This window comes from Symphalangus syndactylus, chromosome 12 (genome assembly GCF_028878055.3).
Source record: "Symphalangus syndactylus isolate Jambi chromosome 12, NHGRI_mSymSyn1-v2.1_pri, whole genome shotgun sequence".
NCBI lineage: Eukaryota > Metazoa > Chordata > Mammalia > Primates > Hylobatidae > Symphalangus > Symphalangus syndactylus.
The window spans coordinates 50,293,856-50,314,819 of record NC_072441.2 but is presented as its reverse complement, the minus strand read 5'-3'; the positions used below and the strand labels follow the sequence as shown (position 1 = coordinate 50,314,819).

At 39.2% G+C, this 20,964-nt stretch overlaps 1 protein-coding gene across 4 annotated transcripts in view; it reads right to left on the bottom strand.

The window, feature by feature from the left end:
* Positions 1-15,370, bottom strand: part of PTBP2 (polypyrimidine tract binding protein 2) — a 90,863-nt gene extending 75,493 nt beyond the window's left edge. For 2 of the 4 annotated variants that reach the window (XM_063624338.1, XM_063624339.1), the window contains exons 1-2: positions 15,090-15,307; positions 13,369-13,399 (exon numbers count right to left, since the gene is read on the bottom strand). In XM_063624338.1, the coding sequence (XP_063480408.1) occupies positions 13,369-13,399; positions 15,090-15,097 (39 nt within the window). In that variant the 5' untranslated portion in view covers positions 15,098-15,307. Of the gene's footprint in view, positions 1-13,368; positions 13,400-15,089 lie in introns of all 4 variants that reach the window. The other 2 variants (XM_063624335.1, XM_063624336.1) reach the window with 2 other exon arrangements.
* Positions 15,371-20,964: the final 5,594 nt, after the last annotated feature.

Below are 20,964 nucleotides of genomic sequence, written 5' to 3'. Positions count from 1 at the left end.
TTAACCCAAAATACCAAAATATTATCAGCTCTACATGTAACCAATATGAAAACTTGGGATATTTTACATTCTTCTTTCAGACTAAGGCTTAGAAATGTGTATTTTTCAACTAAGGTAGAAAATCAACTTAAACTACATACATGTCAAGTGCTCAGTAACAAATGACTAGTAGCTACTGTAACTCACAACACAGCTCCAATCAATACTAGATCATCAGAACTCAAACTCCAGTGTCTCTACCACTCTCTTACATATTGTTATGATTTAATATTTTTAATTCTATTTTTAAACCCCTTATCAGTCACTGCTATTACATTCTTATATGGTCAGTAATTAGATTTACTCACAGACCTACCAATTTCTTGATTAGCCTCACTTCTATATCAGACTTCCTTTCTGGTGTCATTGGCTTTCTTCCTGAAGTACAAGCTCCAGAAATTCCTTCAGTGGGTCTGTTGATACATTTCCTAAATTGCTTTTTTTGGAGGCAGAATGACGTGTTTCAAAAAGTGTATTTATTTTGTTCTTCTCCTTATATGATAATTTAGCTGACTATAAAATAATAGGTGGGCAGCTATTTTCACTCGACACATTGAAAATATTATTCCACTATCTTCTGGATGCCTATGCTGATGAAGCATATTGGGACTTTCTAGTTCTTATTCTTCAGGGAATCTGATTTTCTCTGGCTGCTATAAAGATCTCTATGTCTTTGGTGCTCTGCTCTTTCACTGTTATGTGTCCAGGTTTTCTTGAGCCTCCTAAATCTAAGAACTCATATAGCTCACCAATTCTGAAAAATTGTCAGCCTTTTTAGCATTTCAAATTTTGCCTTTCTGCAATCTTTAATTTCTTTCTGGAACTCTAATTAGGTACTCGTTAGAACTTCTCTTCCTTTCCAACACATTTTTAACCCTTCTGCTATTTTCATCTCTTTGTTTCTCTGTGCTAAATTCAAAGTTATTTTTATTTTTTTGTTCACTAACGAAGATATTTAGTGCTGTCTGCAGCTATTTTTAACCTGAACTCCAGGATCTCTTAGAAATTAAAGTATTTGATTTCCATAAAAGTGTTCCCTCCAAATGTAGATTTACAGATTAAAGAACTACAACAACCACCATTCTCATCCTTTCAGCGTAAGTCTTTTCCCTATCTCATCTAACATTCAAAATAATTTTAGAGGTAGGTACAACTAAAACCATTTAAAAATGTATAAAACTGCAGCTCAGAGGTTAACCTGTTCAATGCTGTAAGAGTCAAACCCTCATCTTTTCATTCTAAATCATATGTTCTTGACAAGAAAACATTCTTGTCCACCATCAATAGTTCCAACTTACATTAAATGTTAACATTGTATAGTATTACTATTATGTGAATTTTAAGTTACATTTCTTTTTAGATATCCTTTAAGAATACTCATTAAGAGACACTTATTGGCCAGGCACAGTGGCTCATGCCTGTAATCCCAGCACTTTGGGAAGCCAAGGTGGGCAGATCACTTGAGGTCAGGAGTTCGAAATCAGCCTGGCCAACGTGGTGAAACCCCATCCCTACTAAAAATACAAAAATTAGCCAGGTGTGGTGGCAGGCGCCTGTAGTTCCAGCTACTTGGGAAGCTGAAGCAGGAGAATTGCTTGAACCCGGGAGGCAGATGTTGCAGAGCTGAGACTGGGCCACTGCACCCCAGCCTGGGAAACAGGGCGAGACTCTGTCTCTCAAAAAACAGGAAAAGAAAAAAAAAGGAGACAATTATCGAGCACAGACTATGCCACAAACAAGGTAAAGCATAAGAAATGTTCCTGGGAAAAACATGACATACACGAAAAGTCAGAAACCATGTCTAACAGAAATAAAAACCCACCACTTAAAAATATTACCAAAAAAATAGAGACCTGACCAAGTCTCTAGATCTAACTACCAATTTACTGGAAATATGGAGAACATACTAAATTACAAAATCATAACGCAATCAGTAAATGTAGTCTATAGGCATCTGTGTAAGACCAATAACCAGTTTTCTTCAACAAATGAAATGCAACTTAAAAAAAAAAAAACAAAAAACAGGGACGGAGAACTTGTACCTTAAAAGATATTTAAGAGGTAATAACGACCTGTTAAATTTGCTGATCTTATTTTATTGTTGACTCCTTCCCCCACTAAAAAAAACCCTATAAAAATACCATGACTTTTATGAGACAATTTATGAGACAAATTTAATACAAATTTGACATTTTATAATATGAAGTAACTTAATGTGTGTGTGTGTCCTAATAGTCTTTTGATTATATTTTAAAAAGAAAAGAGAGAGAGGAGAGTCCTTATTCTTTAAAGATATACACTGAAGCTTTTACAGATAAAACAATATGAATATCTGAAATTTATCTCAAAATAACAGAAGTGGAAAAGCAGAGTGTGGATATCATCGTTTTAGCTATGGGTTGCTGATGGTTTTGGGGACTGAATGATAGATACACAATAGTTCATGATACTATTGGGTCTAAAATTCATTATAATAGTTATAAAAAAGAAGTACTGCTCAAAAAAATCTCTTCTGATAACTTTCTTTGACACCTTATTACTTTTAAAGTGAAAATATCACCTAACCACCTTATCCCCTAATGTAGTATGCCTAGAACTAAATTAAGAAAGCTACTACAGTTTAGGAACACACATAGACCAAGAGACTAAAATAATTAACAATATAGCGACTCAGGATTCTAATTCATAGCACTCCATGAAATATTGAAGCCAATCTTTTTGGAGATCAGTCATAATAAAGGTCTTCATCCTCACTGTCTTCACACTGAGTAGGCTGAGGAGGAAGAGGACGAGTTGGTCTTTCTGTCTTGGGTGGAAGAGGGAGAAGAAAATTCTGTATAAGTGGATCCATGCATAAGTGGACCTGTGTAATTCAAAATCATGTTGTTCAAGGGTCAACTGTACTTCATTTGACCCTCAGGAAAGCCCTTTTCCTTTTTTTTTGAGACTGGATCTCCTCTCGCCCAGGCTGGAGTGTAGTGATACAATCACAGCTCACTGCCGCCTGGGCTCAGGTGATCCTCTTGTCTCAGCCTCCCAAGTAGCTGGGACTACAGGCCCATGCCACCAGATCTATCTAATTTTTAAAAGTTTTTGTAGAGATAGGGTTTTGCTATGAGGACCAGGCTGGTCTCAAACTCCTGGGCTCAAGCCATCTGCTGCCTCAGCCTCCCTAAGTTCTGGGATTATAGGTGTGAGCAACCACTCCAGCAAAGCCCTTTCTTGTGAATAGGTTAAAACTCGTTTCAGTTGCCACTTCATTAATCTGTAATTTAAACATTTATCCTGAATTATGTAGTTGGGCCCATTGTAATCACAAGGTCCCTGGTAAGTGGGAAACGGAGGCACAAGAATGTGTCTGAGTGATGTGATGTGAGACAGTCTTCTTTGCCATTGCTTCTTTGAAGATGAGGCTAAGAGCCGAGTTATGTCAAGAAAACAAATTCCCCCCAGATCCTGCAAAAAAGGAACACAGCCCTGCTAACACCTTGATTTTAGCCCACCTGTGTCAGATTTCTCACCTACAAAACTATAAGATAATACATTTGTGTTGTTACAATAAATTTGCTATAGCAAAAAAAAAAGCAAAATAATGAGCTACTTTTATGTGGAAAAATTACAGGTATATAGAATAATGCCTACTAGATGAAGTACAAATTTCACAACCTGTAATTGAGGCCTTCTATATAACCTATCTGCCATTCTATCTTTTCTCTCATATCCATATACAAGCTGTTAGCCATAAAGGCCAAATTATTGAACTCACTATCAATGGCTGTAAATTTATGCCAACCTATAGACACAACTTCAGTTATGTCATTCTCTCAATGCCTAATGCTCTCCCCTCCTTCTCCTATCTCCCAATCTAGCTAGGTCACAGACCACTATTCTAAGCCTACCAACCCAAACCAATCTTTCCTACTGTAGCCATATAGCACTTAATTAAAACCTTGAGTCCTTATTTCCCTAACTAGATGAAGTCCTAAAAGACATAGTCTTGGTATTTATCTTTTTATTGATAAATGGCTCATTATAGTATGAGCATATTAAAGCCTATGACACTTCTAAGAGTTATTAAATATTAAGTGTGTATGCACTATTTAATACGTGTACTATTAATGATGGAGGAACAAACATAACAAATAGGGTCACTGCCCTCAAGGAGCCAATACATCAATTTCTAACATAGTACTGTCATTTCGCAGACATTAAAATATCTGTTAATTGAAATTCTAATAAAAATACCTTAGAGAAAGCATTAAGTAGCATTTAAGAAAATATTTTAAGAAAAGTCAAAACCTAAAAACCCAAAGTTTTGAATAACACATCTATAATGAACAACCAGTTACACTCAACTATTACCAAAAAAGTTACATTTAGCATTATTTGATTGTAATTTTCTATGCAAGCCAATGATGGTGAATTCAATAGTCATATTATAATTTAAATCGTCAGTTGAGCAATTTACAACCAGTACTTTCAGAATACTTAGAAAAAGCTACTATTTTAAGAAATAGGTTATTAGTTGTCCAGTTATAGGTCTTGATATATTAATAGTTAACTTACTAAAGAACACTGCTACAAATTTCACCATACTTAAAATCTACATCTAAAAAGTTAACATTTTACCGTATTGGGGACCATCCTGAATTATTCTACAGTCATTTCATACAATTCTGTCTTCCCAAGTAATAGGCCCATTACTTTGCAAGGATTTCACATTGGCAAAATGGTTAAGAGTACAGAAATGACACCCCTGACGTTACAAATTACGAAGAATAAAAAAGCCATTTTAAGGAAATGCAACAAATCTCCTATTACAAACTCACAAATATTCTTTCTTAATAGTCTCATTGGGCTAACAAAAAAAAGTCTAAAATCAAGAAAAGCTGAATACAGCAGATTTATAAAATAATGGAAAATGAGATTTCATTTGTATCCTAAAGCCATAAAAACTTGGATATTCTAAATGTAAATACATTAACATTAGACCTAGTTTGTGGAACTATTAAGATCCTAATTTTAAAGATGGAGAAGCTGAGGCCAAAAACGTTTACATATCAAATGGATTTTAAAAAGTGAAATCACTTAATTCAAATATATATATATGCCTAAAACTATACAAAGAATATCAAAAAAAGCAAAAAAAAACTCAAAGAAAAAATATCTACAATGCATATGAAATCATTTTATACAAAGAACTGTGATAAGATAAAGATGACCATTAAACTAGGTCCAGTACACAGGCAGTTCACAGAAAATGAAATATAAATAGCCAAATTTGAAAAAGCGCACCCATTTCAAAATATAAATTACAAAATAATTTTTATTGTAAAATAAGCTAGTATTCTAAATTTTGATAAAACCTAGAATTGCCAAGGATATGGAAAAATAGGCATTCCCATACACACTTGTGAAAAACAAATGAGTGTTCTGGCATTGTGGTTTTCAGTAACTCTTTAAGTATAAATTTCATTTGACACAGCATTTTCACTTCTATTCTAAATATGTCCACACGTTATAACGACAAACTGGAATCAAACCTAAATGTCCATCAATGTAGGAAACTAAATTTGGTATGTCCAGTAACTACACTGTGGTGCAGCCACACAAGAGTATCCTCCATTGTCATTAACAAAGTATGAGGTAGATCTACAACTGCTGAGACCATATTATGTAATTTAAAAAACCAGAAGACTTCTACTTCCAGTCAAGATAGAATAACATGACCCAGATTTGCCTTGCCAAAACAACACCAAACAATCAAGCAAATATACAGAACAACTGCTTTTCAAGACACTGGAGATCAGGCAATGATGGACAATAATCTCTGAAAGTTAGAAAACAAATGAGTCCATGTTTGCCTCAGCTTACTCCCTTGAGTGTCCAGGCCATAGCACAGCTATGAGGAAAGCAGGCTGAGCCTCAAAGACTAATTGTGAAAGAGCCGAGAGCCTGAGAAAACCAAAGTAACTAGAGTTTACAGGTCAAAGTACCAGAGAAAAGAGCTGCACAGAGATTTCTCCAAATCTGCAGAGAATCATCAGAGTATTCAGTGAATACTTAACAACATATATTTGGACCATAAAACAAGTCTCCCTGTTTACAAAGATCCAAGTCTTAGAAAATACATTCTCTGGCCAGAATAAAACTAAAATTACGAACACGTAACAGAAAGATATACAGAAAACTCCAAATATTTGGAAATTAAATAACATAAATAGCATACTTCCCAATAACCCATGGGTGCAAGAAATTTTTTAAAAAAGTATTTTGAAGTGAATAAAAATATACATGTCAAAATTTGAGGAATGCCATGAAAGCGGTACTTAAAAGGGAAACATATAGCACTAAACCCCTATATAAGTAAAAGTATCAAGTTAATGACATCAACTTCAATGTTAACTAAGTAGAAAATGAAGATCAGCTGGGCGCGGTGGCTCACGCTTGTAATCCCAGCACTTTGGGAGGCCGAGGCGGGCGGATCACGAGGTCAGGAGATCCAGACCACGGTGAAACCCCGTCTCTACTAAAAATACAAAAAATTAGCCGGGCGTGGTGGCGGGCGCCTGTAGTCCCAGCTACTCGGAGAGGCTGAGGCAGGAGAATGGCGTGAACCTGGGAGGCGGAGCTTGCAGTGAGCCGAGATTGCGCAACTGCACTCCAGCCTGGGCAACAGAGCGAGACTCCGTCTCAAAAAAAAAAAAAAAAAAAAAAAATTAGCCAGGCGTGGTGGCGGGCGCCTGTAGTCCCAGCTACTTGGAGAGGCTGAGGCAGGAGAATAGTGTGAACCCGGGAGGCGGAGCATGCAGTGAGCCAAGATTGCGCCACTGCACTCCAGCCTGGGCAACACAGCGAGACTCCGTCTCAAAAAAAAAAAAAGAAAATGAAGATCAAACTAAACACAAAGCAAAACAAAATAAAAACAGCAGAAATCAATAAAATAGAAAACAAAAAACAAAAACAAAAAACAAAAAACAAAAAACAAGAGAAAACTCAATGAAACCAAAAGCTGGTATTTTGGAGATTAATAAAATCAATGAACTTCAATCCAGACAGACAAGGAAAAAAGATGACACAAATTATCCCTATTGGGAATGAGAAAGCTGACATCACTAAGGATTCAACAGATATCAAAAGTGTAAAAATGTAGTATCGTGGCTGGGCGCAGTGGCTCACGCCTGTAATCCCAGCACTTTGTGAGGCCAGGGCGGGCGGATCACAAGTCAGGAGTTCAAGACCAACCTGGCCAACATAGCGAAACCCCGTCTCTACTAAAAATACAAAAAATTAGCCAGGTGTGGTGGTGTGTGCCTGTGATCCCAGCTACTTGGGATGCTGAGGCAGGAGAATCGCGTGAACCCGGGACGCGGAGGTTGCATTGAGCTGAGATGGTGCCACTGCACTCCAGCCCGGGCGACAGAGTGAGGATCCGTCTCAAAAAAAAAAAAAGTAGTATCATGAACCACTCTACGCAAATACATTCAGCAACTTAAAGGAAATGGACTAGTTCTACAGAAGACACAAATTACCAAAGTTCACTCAAGAAGAACTAAACAAACTGAGTAGCCCTTTATCTATTAAATAAGTTGAATATGTAGTTTAAAACCTCCCGACAAAGAAAACAAACATCTGGCCCACATGGCTTCACTAGTGAACTGTATCAGTTAAGGAAGAAATTTTAGAGTTTTCACCCTAATATCAGGAGCAAGGTAAAGATATTCTCTCAGCACTTCTATTAAACATTGTACTGGATACCACAGACAAGAAAAAGGAGACAAAAAATGGCATCCAGATAGAAAAGGAAGAAAACTATTTAAAACAATTGGGTATAAATTGTCTATGTAGAAAATGTAATGGCATAGGCTGGGGGTGATGGCTCACGCCTGTAATCTTAGCACTTTGGGAGGCCTACGCAAGTGGATCACTTGAGGTCAGGAGTTCGAGACCAGCCTGGCCAACATGGTGAAACCCTGCCTCAACTGAAAATACAAAAATTAGCTGGGCATGGTGGTGTGCACCTGTAGTCCCAGCTACTTAGGAGGCTGAGGCAGGGGAATTGCTTGACCCAGGAGGCGGAGGTTGCAGTGAGCCAAGATCACGTCACTGCACTCCAGCCTGGGTGACTGAGACTCCCTCTCAAGAAAATCTGATGGAATATATAAAAAAAACTATTAGATCTACTAAATGAGTTTAGCAAAGGTTCAGAACATAAGAGCAATATGCCATAATCATTTCTATACACTAGCAAACAACTGGAAATTAAGTTTTTTAAATATCATCTACTTCAAAATACATAAAATACTTATGGATAAATCTAATCAAACAATGCACAAAACCTGTGCACTGAAAAAGAAAACACTGCTAAAAGAAATTAAAGACCTAATAGAGACATCGATTGTAGTCATGATGCCAATTTTCCCCAAATTGCTCTACAGATTCAAGTCAAATCCAGTAAAATCCAAGCAGTTTTTGTAAAAACTGACTCATATGAAAATACAAAGGTCTCAGAAGAGTTAAAAACTTTGAAAAAGAACAGAGTTGGAGGGCCAAGACTAAGTAAGTGGTTTCAAGCCTCAATATAAAGCTACAATGATTAAGACAGTATGTTTCCAGCATCTAGGTAAAGGAAAATGGGTCAATACAAAAGAGTAGAGTACGGACATAAAATCAAACATACAGAGATAACTGATTTTTCATGAAGCTGCAAAGCTAAGTGAATGGAGAAAGGATAGTCTTCTCAACAAATGATGCTATAAACACTGGATGTCCCCATGCAAAACCAAATACTTCTGACCCACACTTTGTACCATATTCAAAACATTAAGTCAAAATGAAAGAGACCTAAATGTTAAACCAAAGTATAAAACTTCTATTAGAAAACAAAGGTGGCCAAGTGTAGTGGCTCATGCCTTTAATCTCAACACTTTAGAAGGCTGAGGCAGAAAGATCGCTTGAGGCCGGGAGTTCAACACCAGCCTAGGCAAAACAGAGAGACCCCAGGTCTATAAAAAAATTTAAAAATTAGCTGGGCATGGTGCTGTGTGCCTATAGTCCTAGCTACTTGGGAGGCTGAAGCAGGAGCCCTTGTGTCCAGGAGTTCAAGGTTATCGTGAGCTACAATTGCACCACTGCACTCGAGCCTGGGTGACAGAGTCACGCCCTGTCTCTAAAAAAAAATTATTATTATTATTAACAAACAAAAGGAAAAAAATCTTCATGGCTTACAGCCAGGCAAAAATGGCTCAGACAAGACCCCAAAACTACAATTCACAAAAGAAAAAACTGGTAGAGTCCATCAGAATTAATAAGTGTTGCTCTTCAAAAGACAATGCTGAGAACGAGATGAGTGGCAGAAAATATTTGCAGGCCATATATCTGATAAAGGACTTATAACCACAATGAAGACCTCTCAAAATTCAATTTAAAATAAATAACCAAATAAAAAGTTGGGCAAAAGATATAAACAGACACTTCACCAAAGATAACAGTTGACAAAAAGCACACGAAAAGATGTTCAACATCATAGATACTAGAGGAATGCAAATTAAATCCACAATGAAGTATCACTTCATATACACCACAATGTCTATAATCAAAAAGACAAGATAACAGGCATTAGAGAGGATGTGGAAGGACTGGAAATTTCATATCCTGCTGATGGCAATGTAAGATGGTACAACTACTTTTAAAAAGTTTGCAGTTCCTTAAAAAGTTAAACATATGCCTACCACATGATCCAGACTTTCCAATCATAGCCCCGCCCCCCCCACCAAGAGAAATGAAGACTTGCACAGGAATGTTCACAACTACATTTTTATTAGCTCAAAATGGAAAACAACACAAATGTCCCTCAAGACTTGAACGGATTAACAAATTGCTGTATAGCCATGAAGTGTAATATTACTAAGCAATAAAAGAGAATGGACTATTGAAACACAACATGGGTGAATCTCAAAATAATTATTCTGAGTGGACTAACCCAGACCAAAAATGTACATACCATATGATTACATTTACCTAAAATTCTATAAAAAGTGTGAACCAATCTATAGTGACAGAAAGCAGATCAGTGGTTCCTTGGGGAAAGAAAAGCAGAAAGGAGGGACTACAAAGGCACAAGATGATACTGTGGGGAGTGACAGATGTTCATTATCTTGATTGTGGTGATGGTTTCACCATATTTAATATGGGTAGGTTATTTTATGTCAAATTATATCTCAATAAAGCTATTTTTTTTAAAGGCAAGATGTGGGCCAGGCATGGTGGCTCAAGCCTGTAATCCCAACACTTTGGGAGGTCAAGGCAGGCGGATCATGGAGTCAAGAGATCAAGACCATCCTGGCCAAAATGGTGAAACCCCGTCTCTACTAAAAATACAAAAATTAGTCTGGCATTTTGGCCAGGCGCGGTGGCTCACACTTGTAATCCCAGCACTTTGGGAGGCCGAGGCAGGCGGATCATGAGGTCAGGAGATCGAGACTATCCTCTCTAACACGGTGAAACCCTGTCTCTACTGAAAATACAAACAATTCGCCGGGTGTGGTGGCGGGTGCCTGTAGTCCCAGCTACTCGGGAGGCTGAGACAGGAGAATGGTGTGAACACGGGAGGCAGAGGCTGCAGTGAGCAGAGATCACGCCACTGCACTCCAGCCTGGGAGACAGGGCGAGGATTCATCTCAAAAAAAAAAAAAAAAAAAACTAATCTGGCATGGTGGCGTGCACCTGTAGTCCCAGCTACCAGGGAGGCTGAGGCAGGAGAATCGCCTGAACCCAGGAGGCAGAGGTTGCAGTGAGCCGAGATCGTGCCACTGCACTCCAGCCTGATGACAGAGGGAGACTCAGACTCAAAAAAAAAAAAAAAAAAAAAGGCAAGATGTGGGCCAAAACAATAGTTTAATTCAATCATGTAAATAAAGATGTTTATATGTGTGCTAATATATAAATTAATAATTTCAAGAAAAAAGGCACAAAATTTTAACACAACTACCTACACCTAAGAAATAAAAAAATAACTGTGAATCAGTTTGAATTTTTTTTTTTTTTTTGAGATGGAGTCTCACTCTGTCAACCAGCCTGGAGTGCAGTGGCGTGATCTCGGCTTACTGCAACCTCTGCCTCCCGGGTTCACACCATTCTCCTGCCTCAGCCACCCGAGTAGCAGGGACTACAGGATTCCGCCACCATGCCCGGCTACTTTTTTGTATTTTTAGTAGAGACAGGGTTTCACCGTGTTAGCCAGGATGGTCTCGATCTCCTGAACTTGTGATCCGCCTGCCTTGGCCTCCCAAAGTGCTGGGATTACAGCCGTGACCCACCGCGGCCAGCCTGAATTTTTTTAAACATGCACATGCATCAGTGTCTTTAAAGCAAATTTACAAATGTTTTAAGTTTTAAAGAACACTTAATTACTTGTACACAGGCCTGACACCAAAGCAAAAATTCTTAACCATTATTCCAGAAACTTTAATTATTCAGACTTTCATATTAAACAATGGATTTTTAAAAATGGTTTGCAATTTTTTTTATCATCTTTATCATCTTCTAAAGTGTTCTCCTCAAACAACTAATAAAAAACTGGTATTAACGACAAGGTCAGGAGATCGAGACCATCCTAGCTAACACGGTGAAACCCCGTCTCTACTAAAAATACAAAAAATTAGCCGGGCGTAGTGGCAGGCGCCTGTAGTCCCAGCTACTCGGGAGGCTGAGGCAGGAGAATGGAGTGAACTCGGGAGGTGGAGCTTGTAGTGAGCCGGGATCATGCCACTGCACTCCAGCCTGGGCAACAGAGCGAGACTCTGTCTCAGAAAAACAAACAAACAAACAAAAAAAACTGGTGTAACCAATACATTACATCTGGACATCCTATTCCGAGTCTTCTCAGTTTTTTTGTCTATTCATTCTGAGCCTTGTCTACAAACTCCTCTCCTTTTCCACTAATAGTGGACAACTCACACTTGTATCATTTATTCTTTTACAAAATTTACAGAAATCTGTTTGGATGAAACCTATGACATCTACCATTTTGTACTCTTTAGATATTCCTGATTTTAAATCCCATGACTAATTCAACTTGGAAAATACTATCACCAAAAAGAGCGTATTATTTCTCCTTCAGTCTGTACAAAATGAACTCAAGAAACAAGCTTAAAGAATGGACAAATATCTAGTTCACTGTAGGTAAGAGGACAGAAAATAAGCAAGAAAACACAGTACCATCCCCAAAAGTATTCTAAAGAACATCGCATCATTATGGAAACAATTTTAAGAACTCCAAAAAAATGTTTGAACAGTCAGCATCACTGGACTAAGCAGACAGCCTCTCAGGACACAGGCTTGCAAATGAAAAATGACACTACACACTACACGCCGGGCACGGTGGCTCACACCTGTAATCCCAGTACTTTGAGAGGTCGAGGCAGGCAGATCACGAGGTCAGGAGTTTGAGACCAGCCTGACCAACAGGGTGGAACGCCGTCTCTACTAAAAATACAAATTAGCTGGGCATGGTGGTGGGCACCTGTAATCCCAGCTACTCAGGAGGCTGAGGTAGGAGAACTGCTTGAATCCAGGAGGCAGAGGTTGCAGTGGGCCAAGATCACGCCACTGCATCCAGCCTGGGCAACTGAGAGAGGCTCCATCTCAAAAACAAACAAACGAAAAAAATTACAATACATCATGACATTAAAAGTTTGAAGTACTCAAGAAAATGTTAGGCATTAAAACTAAAATTTAAACGACGAGTAGTTTTCTTAGCCAAAAAGGAAGGATTCCAAAGGATCTCTACCATAAAGCCTTTCTTTAATAGACAAAACAGCTCTTAACTTCTAATTCAAATTTGAAGCTAACTGCCTCAAAAACTTTCTTTTTAAGGATCAGGATAATTCATTTCTAATGTGCCTTATTATTTACCAAAATATATTCATTTTCATATGACCAAAAAGTAAAAAAAGAAAACAAAAAACTTAGATTAACAAAATTATAAGATATAGGTCAAACCACTTACCGTCCATTTAAAATCATTATTTCCCCTCAGAAAATTGGGGTATCGTTTTATATTACAAGAAGCCATGTGTGAAAGCATTTTTAATTTCTTGATCATTCATACTTACTTTAAAAGGTTATTCTTACAGACTGCCAGTTCTAGAAAAACTTATGGTGATTACAAACTGTTTATATGGTCCAACTTTACAAATGAAAGGAAACATTTTACACTTGGGTTTTGTTAGCTACATTATAGTTTTCAAAAGCAAAAGCTAAAATTTTCCAGTAATTATGATAATAGTAGATCCAACAATCCCAGTTTCAAACATAGTATTTTCCTACCTTCACACCAACTGCAACCTCAGTGACGATTCTGCGAAGAAAAAATAAATAGTTTCAACTTCCTGTTATTCTTCTAATCACTCACTCTTTGGCTCTAAAACTTTTTAGGATAGTTCATCATTCATAAATCTTCCAACCACTCACACACAGATGGGGAAAAAAATACCACAGATGGTCAGTGACTTACCTGTACTGTTATCAACCTGGTTTTCTAAAAGTAACTTTCAAACGTGAGACAACTTGTGGTATTTTTTAACAACACATTCAATAGCCAAAAAGAACAAAACCCAAAACACTATGCCATTTCTACAATGCCAGTATACTGAGATTAATAATTTAACGCTTAAACTCTTTAGCAGTCGCCATAGGAACCAAGAATCAGGAAACATGAATTCTAGTGCAAGTTTTGATATCAATTTCTGTGTTGATCTGGGGGGAATACTGAACTTCTCTGGATTTGTTTCATCTGGAAAATAATCTTTAGGTAACATCTAGGATGATCTGAATTCTCTAAGACTGTGTTAACTTTTAGAAAATCTTGTTCTTCATATCTTTTAAAAAACACCAAACTCTAGGCGCTTAACCAAATTTTTGCTTCTTCAAATACTCACTGATTTTAATAAATGTACTTGTTAAATGATACTATGCTTACACTCCCAAAAGAGCTGCATACTGCTGTATTTTTGACCTTAAGTGTGCCCCCTTTCTAACAATGAGTTAAATTACTGAGTCTTTTCAGGTGTGAAGCGTATCAGGGAGACATCGGTCCCTACCATTTCACAGTCTTGCCTCCCCCCTCACTCAGCATTCTGTCTTCACTCGGGTTCGCAAAGATGCAGCATGGTTCTGTGTTTTTGTAGTCGTTTTTCCAGAAACTGACCAAAGTAGCTAAAGAGATAGCCCTTTGTTGACTATCTGCTCTTGTTTCTGCCATTGCTGTTGGCCTTTGCCCATGTGACTGATGTCGGCTTCAAACACTTCGTTTTTCAGATTATTTAATTTCTGAGCCCTTTTGCCAAGCCTTGAATGTTTTCAGTCCCCACAAAAAGGCATTTTTTCCTCCCTCCCGCCCCCACTACCAGACTCAAATGAAAACAAAGGAGTATGACATCTGCCCTCCCCCTTCCTCCCGCCGCCGCACGCCCTCCCCCCTTGCCCAGCGGCTCCCACTAGGCTTTCCCCGGAGCTCCCGCCACCGGCATCTCTCCCGACCACGGCGGGCCGGGCGAGGCCGGAGAGGTTGCGCATGGCTGGGGTCCACAAGGGGTGCCTCTCTCCTCTTCCCCCAGAGGCTCCCCCACTCCAAAGGCCTGTCTCTGCACATCCCACTCGCTCTCACAGGCACCGCTAACCCAAGGGTCGGGTCCCAGGGTACGGATCGAAATGGCTCCTAGAGGGGGCAGGGACAGACCGACGAGACGTTATGGGGTTCCCACCCCATCCCCCGCCGCCACGCCGGTGCCCGCTCCCACTCCGGGATCCTCACCCCCGCCATCGCCCCAAAGCCTCCCCAGCCTCCAAGCCCGCTTTCTTCTCATTTTCTCGACCAAAGCCCGCCGGGGGAAGCAAAGGGAGGGGTGTGTGCGATGGGGCGGGGGTTGGGTAACGGCAGCCCAGCCCTGGGAGGGGCCGCGGGAGGGTTTCTCCCCGGCCCGGGACCGGGCCGAAGGACAGTCCAACTCCTCTCTCACACACACCTTCTCGCCGGCCCGATTACATACCCGTCCATTGCCGAACCGGACAAAGCTTCGCTCACAAGAACCGAGCCACGCAGCCAGCGAGCCACACAAGCGGCGAGAAAATGGCGGCTGGGGCCCGACGGAAATTGCCGAAGGTGCCGAGGCGCACGGGCCAGCGCGCGGCAGCGGCGGCGGCGGAAAGAGCCGAGCGCGCCGGCGCCCGGCAGCGGCAGGCGAGCGGCGGGGCGCTGGGACTAGGGGGAGTGGGCGCCGCCGCCGACACCTCCTCCGCGCCGCCGCGCGCCTTCCTCCCTCCGCCCTCCGCCTGCCGCCCTCTGGAACCTGGCCTGCTGCTGCAAACCGCGGCGTCCTGGTTTCCCCTCCTTGGGGGGACGTGGGTGGGACACCTCCCAACAGCTCTCCACACTCTCTCTGCCCTGACTGCAGGACGCCCCCAAGCAGCCTCCACTTTTCACTCCAAGCCAAGTACCAGCTTGGCTACCGTCAACCTATGCGGGCCGAGGAAAAAACATTGGATAGTTTTTCTCCTAAGCCATCTTTTATTTGCAGACCGGCTCCAGCCTCTAAAACAAAAATCTTTACCCCACTGAGCAAGACCACTGGTAACAACAGTACTTTCTCAAGCAAGTAGAACTCCTTAGACTGAAATATAGGCTTTTGCTTCAAGACCTGTAGTACCAAGCCAAGTGGAGGAAAATGTGATTCTCACTTCAGCTGGTGATTAGTGTGCGCCTGTAGAAAATATTCACAATACCCTAGGTGGAAATAGACACAAATGGAGCGATGTGTTAAAATGCTACAATAGTTGGAGTTTAACATTTGGAGGCATGAAAGGGAAAGTGGAGATGGGAGTGGGAACAACTGAGTCTTCAGATTGGTTAGAGAAAGTAGAAGCATTAAAATGGGCTATGCAAATTGACTCCCTTTGCTATACCTTACGGTCTCAATTTTTACTTGATACTATAGTGGACATTTTACTTTAACGTGTTTTTATCAGAGGCTCAACAAAATTGGGAGAGGCACCCGCTTGAAAATTGGCTCAGTGAGTAACGACTTTGCCGGTACCCATCCTTCTCCTGCACCCTTCACCTCCACCCCCAACACACACAAGCACAAATGCACTTCTAATTCTGAAAAATGACAAATACTCCCTGTGTCCCTCCAGTTACTCTCAATACTCACTCTCGGTTTTTCCGTATCTCCTTCAGGCAAAGCTCTTATCCGTTACTAATTGGAATTTCACTATGCTAAATGATATTCTGTATAATTCTTAGAATATATTTTTTGAGACGGAATTTGGCTCTTGTTGCCCAGGCTGAAGGGCAATGGCGCAATCTCGGCTCACTGCAACCTCGGCCTCCCGGGTTCAAGCGATTCTCCTGCCTCCGCCTCCCGAGTAGCTGGGATTACAGGCACGCGCCACCACGCCTGGCTAGTTTTAGTAGAGACAGGGTTTCTCCATGTTGGTCAGGTTGGTCTCGAACTCCTGACCTCAGGTGATCCGCCCTCCTCGGCCTCCCAAAGTGCTGGGATTACAGGCGTTAGCCACTGCGCTGGGCCATAAATAATATTACTTTTAAATTGGATAGACCCTTAAAGAGCATCTTGTCCAAACACTTTGCTATAGAACTCTTTAAAGCACCCAAAGCTTTACAAATTCTTGATTTGCCTATGGGACTGTCAATCCTTAAAAAAAAAAAAAAGGCCAGGCACGGTGGCTCACGCCTGTAATCCCAGCACTTTGGGAGGCCAAGGCAAGCAGATCACCTGAGGTCGGGAGTTCAAGACCAGCCTGACCAACATGGAGAAACCCCGTTCTCTACTAAAAATACAAAATTAGTCTGGGTGGTGGTGCATGTCTGTAATCCTAGCTACTCTGGAGGCTGAGGCAGGAGAGTCACTTGAACCCGGGAGGCCGAGTTTGCGGTGAGCCAAGATCACGCCATTGCACTCCAGCCTGGGCAACAAAAGCAAAACTCTGTCTCAAAAAAAAAAAAAAAAAACCACATATCAAATTTCCTACAGTAACCCCCTTCACCGTAAACCTTAAAATAAAGGATCTGTTATTAGTGCCACTAATAATCACTTTTCACATATTTGTGGTTTCATACACATGTTTTCCCTCAACAATTAAATATGCAAGCTACCAAAGGGCAGGAACTATGGTATTAATTCTCGTTATTCCCCACATTGGCTCGATCGATATTGATTGATTGGTTCTTACTTTATCTTGGCAAAGACAAACCATTCTGAGGAGGGAAGCTTGTCCTTAGGCAGCAGAAGAAATTACAGTGTTCACAAAAACACATTTTTCTTTATTTTTTTTTCCTAATATGGTACAAGACCACAAACATACAATAGTTAATCTGCTTGCTTATTTAAGCTAACACTTTCTTGGAAAAATGCAAGGTAATTTACAAGTCAAGGCACATAAAGTACTAGATTAAGACATGAAGTGAAATAAGAATAAAACAAGAGGACAAAGCATAGCATGAGTCAGGAATGAGGCTAATGCAACAGTGTACACAAAAGCATATTGATTAAAGCCGGCATTCAGATTTGAGCTCTTTCGTTTAATACCTGTGTGACATTAGGCATGTTCATTAACCTCTCCAGGAAACTTTCCTTTGCTGAATATAGGATTAAAAATAGGGCCTTTGGGCCTGGTGCGGTGACTTAGGTCTGTAATCCCAGCACTTTGGGAGACCGAGGCGGGCATATCATGAGGTCAGGAGATTGAAACCATCCTGGCCAACATGTTGAAACCCCGTCTCTACTGAATATGCAAAAATTAGCCGGGCATGGTGAAACATGCCTATAGTCCCAGCTACTCAGAATGCTGAGGCAGGAGAATCGCTTGAACCAGGGAGTCAGAGGTTGCAGTTAGCCAAGATCGAGCCACTGCACACCAGCCTGGCGACAGAGCGAGGCTCCATCTCAAAAGAAAAAAAAAAAAGAAAAAAATAGGGCCTTCATCCTAGATGACTGTGAAGTAAATACCTTAATGTATGTAAGGCAACTCCCTAGCTCAGTAACTACTTACTTACAGTAAATACTTAGCAAAGACTGTTATCATCATGCTTATTATTTTTATTACTATTATTCGTTTGAGAAGGAACAGGCCACAAATTTGTAGCTTAGATTTTAACAGCCAACAATATTCATAAAAATAAATCTATATAGAGATTTTCACAAAGGTTAAACATGTCACTAAAGTAATTAGATTGGCTGCTATCTACAGGAATAAATCTGAGAAAATGTCATAGATAAATTTCTAAACCTCTATCCAAATCTAAATTTGTATGATTTTATGAGTTAACCATGGGGTAGATTATTAATCTCAACATTAGCAGATGGCCAATCTTTGTAATATATGACAAGATTCTATTAGTGTTTATGGATTCCTAACAAAATAAGGCAATAAAAAGTGAAGTGCCTGTACAGTATTATTTTCATACCCATATCTTTTTGCAGTATAATGATTTGTTCTTTCCCATCTGAATGGTAAATGTTTTGACCTTTTACAGAGATTTACACTTATGTGACCAATGATTAAATTTCAGTGTATGCTAAGCCAAAATGAAGCCTAATATTTATGCAATGAAAATAGGAAGTAGGATTTGGTTCATAATGTTCTGATTTTATTCTTAGCCCCACCTCTTGACTGCTTATACTACCAAAGACATTTACATTTTTCATCCTGTAGTTTCTTCATTTGAGAAGAAGAATAAAAATAAGATCAATTAGATAGTATTTTACTTTTGAATAGGTCATCAAAATACAAAATAGAGGAGAACACATTCAAAAGACATGAAATCACATACATTTCCAGATAAGACAAATATTTGGAGATAGAAAGTGAAGTGGTCGCCTAGAGCTGGGAGTGGGAATGGGGAATAACTGTAAATGGACACAAATTTCGCTTCAGGATGATGGAAATGTTTTAAAACCAGATTGTGGTGATGATGGTACAACTCTACAATATATTAAAATTCATTGAATTAAACAATACTGAAAAATTTCAGAGGATATAAATTATATATCAACAAAGCTGCTGTATAGCTATTGGCTTGGGGCTTCTTTCACCAATATATAATTCTCTCCTATATTGGATCTCTGGTTTCCTAGATCCCGTATCTTCCTTCCTGATATATTCCCTCATTGGGAAATACAACTTCCAGAAGGTTCCAGAGAAAAAAATCCATAGGAAACACATTTTTTTAACATATTGCTTATTCAGAGATATGTTTATTCTATTTTCACATGTTATTGACAGTTTGGAAAGGAATGCTTTTTCTCAGTACAGTACTTGTAAACTTTGTACTATGTCTACTTGGAGGGGGTGTCACAAAGATAAAAAGCATATACTTTTTACTCCTGCTTTCCAGCTACTGAGTTCCATGTTCCAGAGGCAAACCATCTTACCAGTTAATTACACATTTTTTCAGAGATGTTCAAAGACATATATTGATTATATATATATAGTTTTTCTTTTGATTCAAAAGTGGTAACTATTATGCACACTATTCTGTAACATTTTTTCAACTTTAAAAATTTACATCTTAGAGATCTTTCCTTATCAGTATGTTTAGAGCTGCCTCATTCTTTATATACACCTGCATAATATTCCACTGAATAACTAAATCATGATTTATCTAGATCATATTGAGGAACATTTAGATTGCCTCCAATCTTGCTATTTACACACAATTCTGCAATGAATATCCTTGTTTCTGAGATGTTCCCTGCAAGTGTGAATATGTCTTCTGGATAAATACTATAAATAAAAATTACTAGATACAGTATATTTTTTATTTTAAAAGAGGCTGTCAAGTTGCCTACATGAGCGTGAGCCTTGGTGTAAAATATTAGCAATTCCTACCATTTAAAAAGGGAAATGTACTGATTTCTTTAATATATAAGGAGCTCCTACAAATACAAAATCAAAAGCGAACAATCAAATAGAAAAATAGTTAAAGCATATGAATAGATTATGACATATTACAGGAAAGTAAAAACAAATATGCTCAGCCTCATTTTAAAGCAATTCAAGGTGAAACTGTACAAAGATACTTTTTTCACTTGTCAACACCCCTTCTAGGCAGACTAGCACAAAGCTTCTGAGTGCAGTACTGAGAAAAAGTATTCCTTTCCAAACTATCAGTAACATATGAAAATAGAATAAACATAAATCTAGATACACCAAATGTCAAAAATTTGTTTTCTATGGATTTTTTTAATTTGGAATCTTCTGGAAGATGTATTTCCCAATGAGGCTAATACACCTGGAAGGAAGATGTTGAACCCAGGAAACCAGAGATCCACTATAGAAGAGAAGAAAATTGTATGTTGGTGAAAGAAGCTTCAATAGCTATGATTACAATGGAATATGAGACCAGAAGGCTCAAGGAAAGACGTCTCTAAGAAAAATATGGAATTTTTATAGATAAAACATAATACGTCTGTATATGTTTAGTACAGGTTTGTGGTGCTATTGGTAAGCTTAGGAAAGCATTAATCAAAAACACATGAAATATGTTCTAAATTAACTACAGGATAAGGAAAAAGTTGTAAAGAAATACAATTATAGCACACTCTGTGGCTTGGTTTGTAAAAGTAACTACATCTTGATAATAATATAAGCACTGAATACTAATAAAATTAAGTTTGTGAAACAATTTTGTCAGAGAAGGAAGAGAAATATAGATTTGCACATATGTGTATGTGGTAGGGTTATAAACTCTCATCTTCAAAAGTAGGAAGTCAATAGAATATGTCTAGAATTAATAGGTGAGAAAATGGCACATGAACATATTTTTCAGAAGTATGGAGGTAAATATCAGGATGATTAGGGAGAATTGAAAAGTATACTCTTCTATCTCTTATGCTTCTGGGG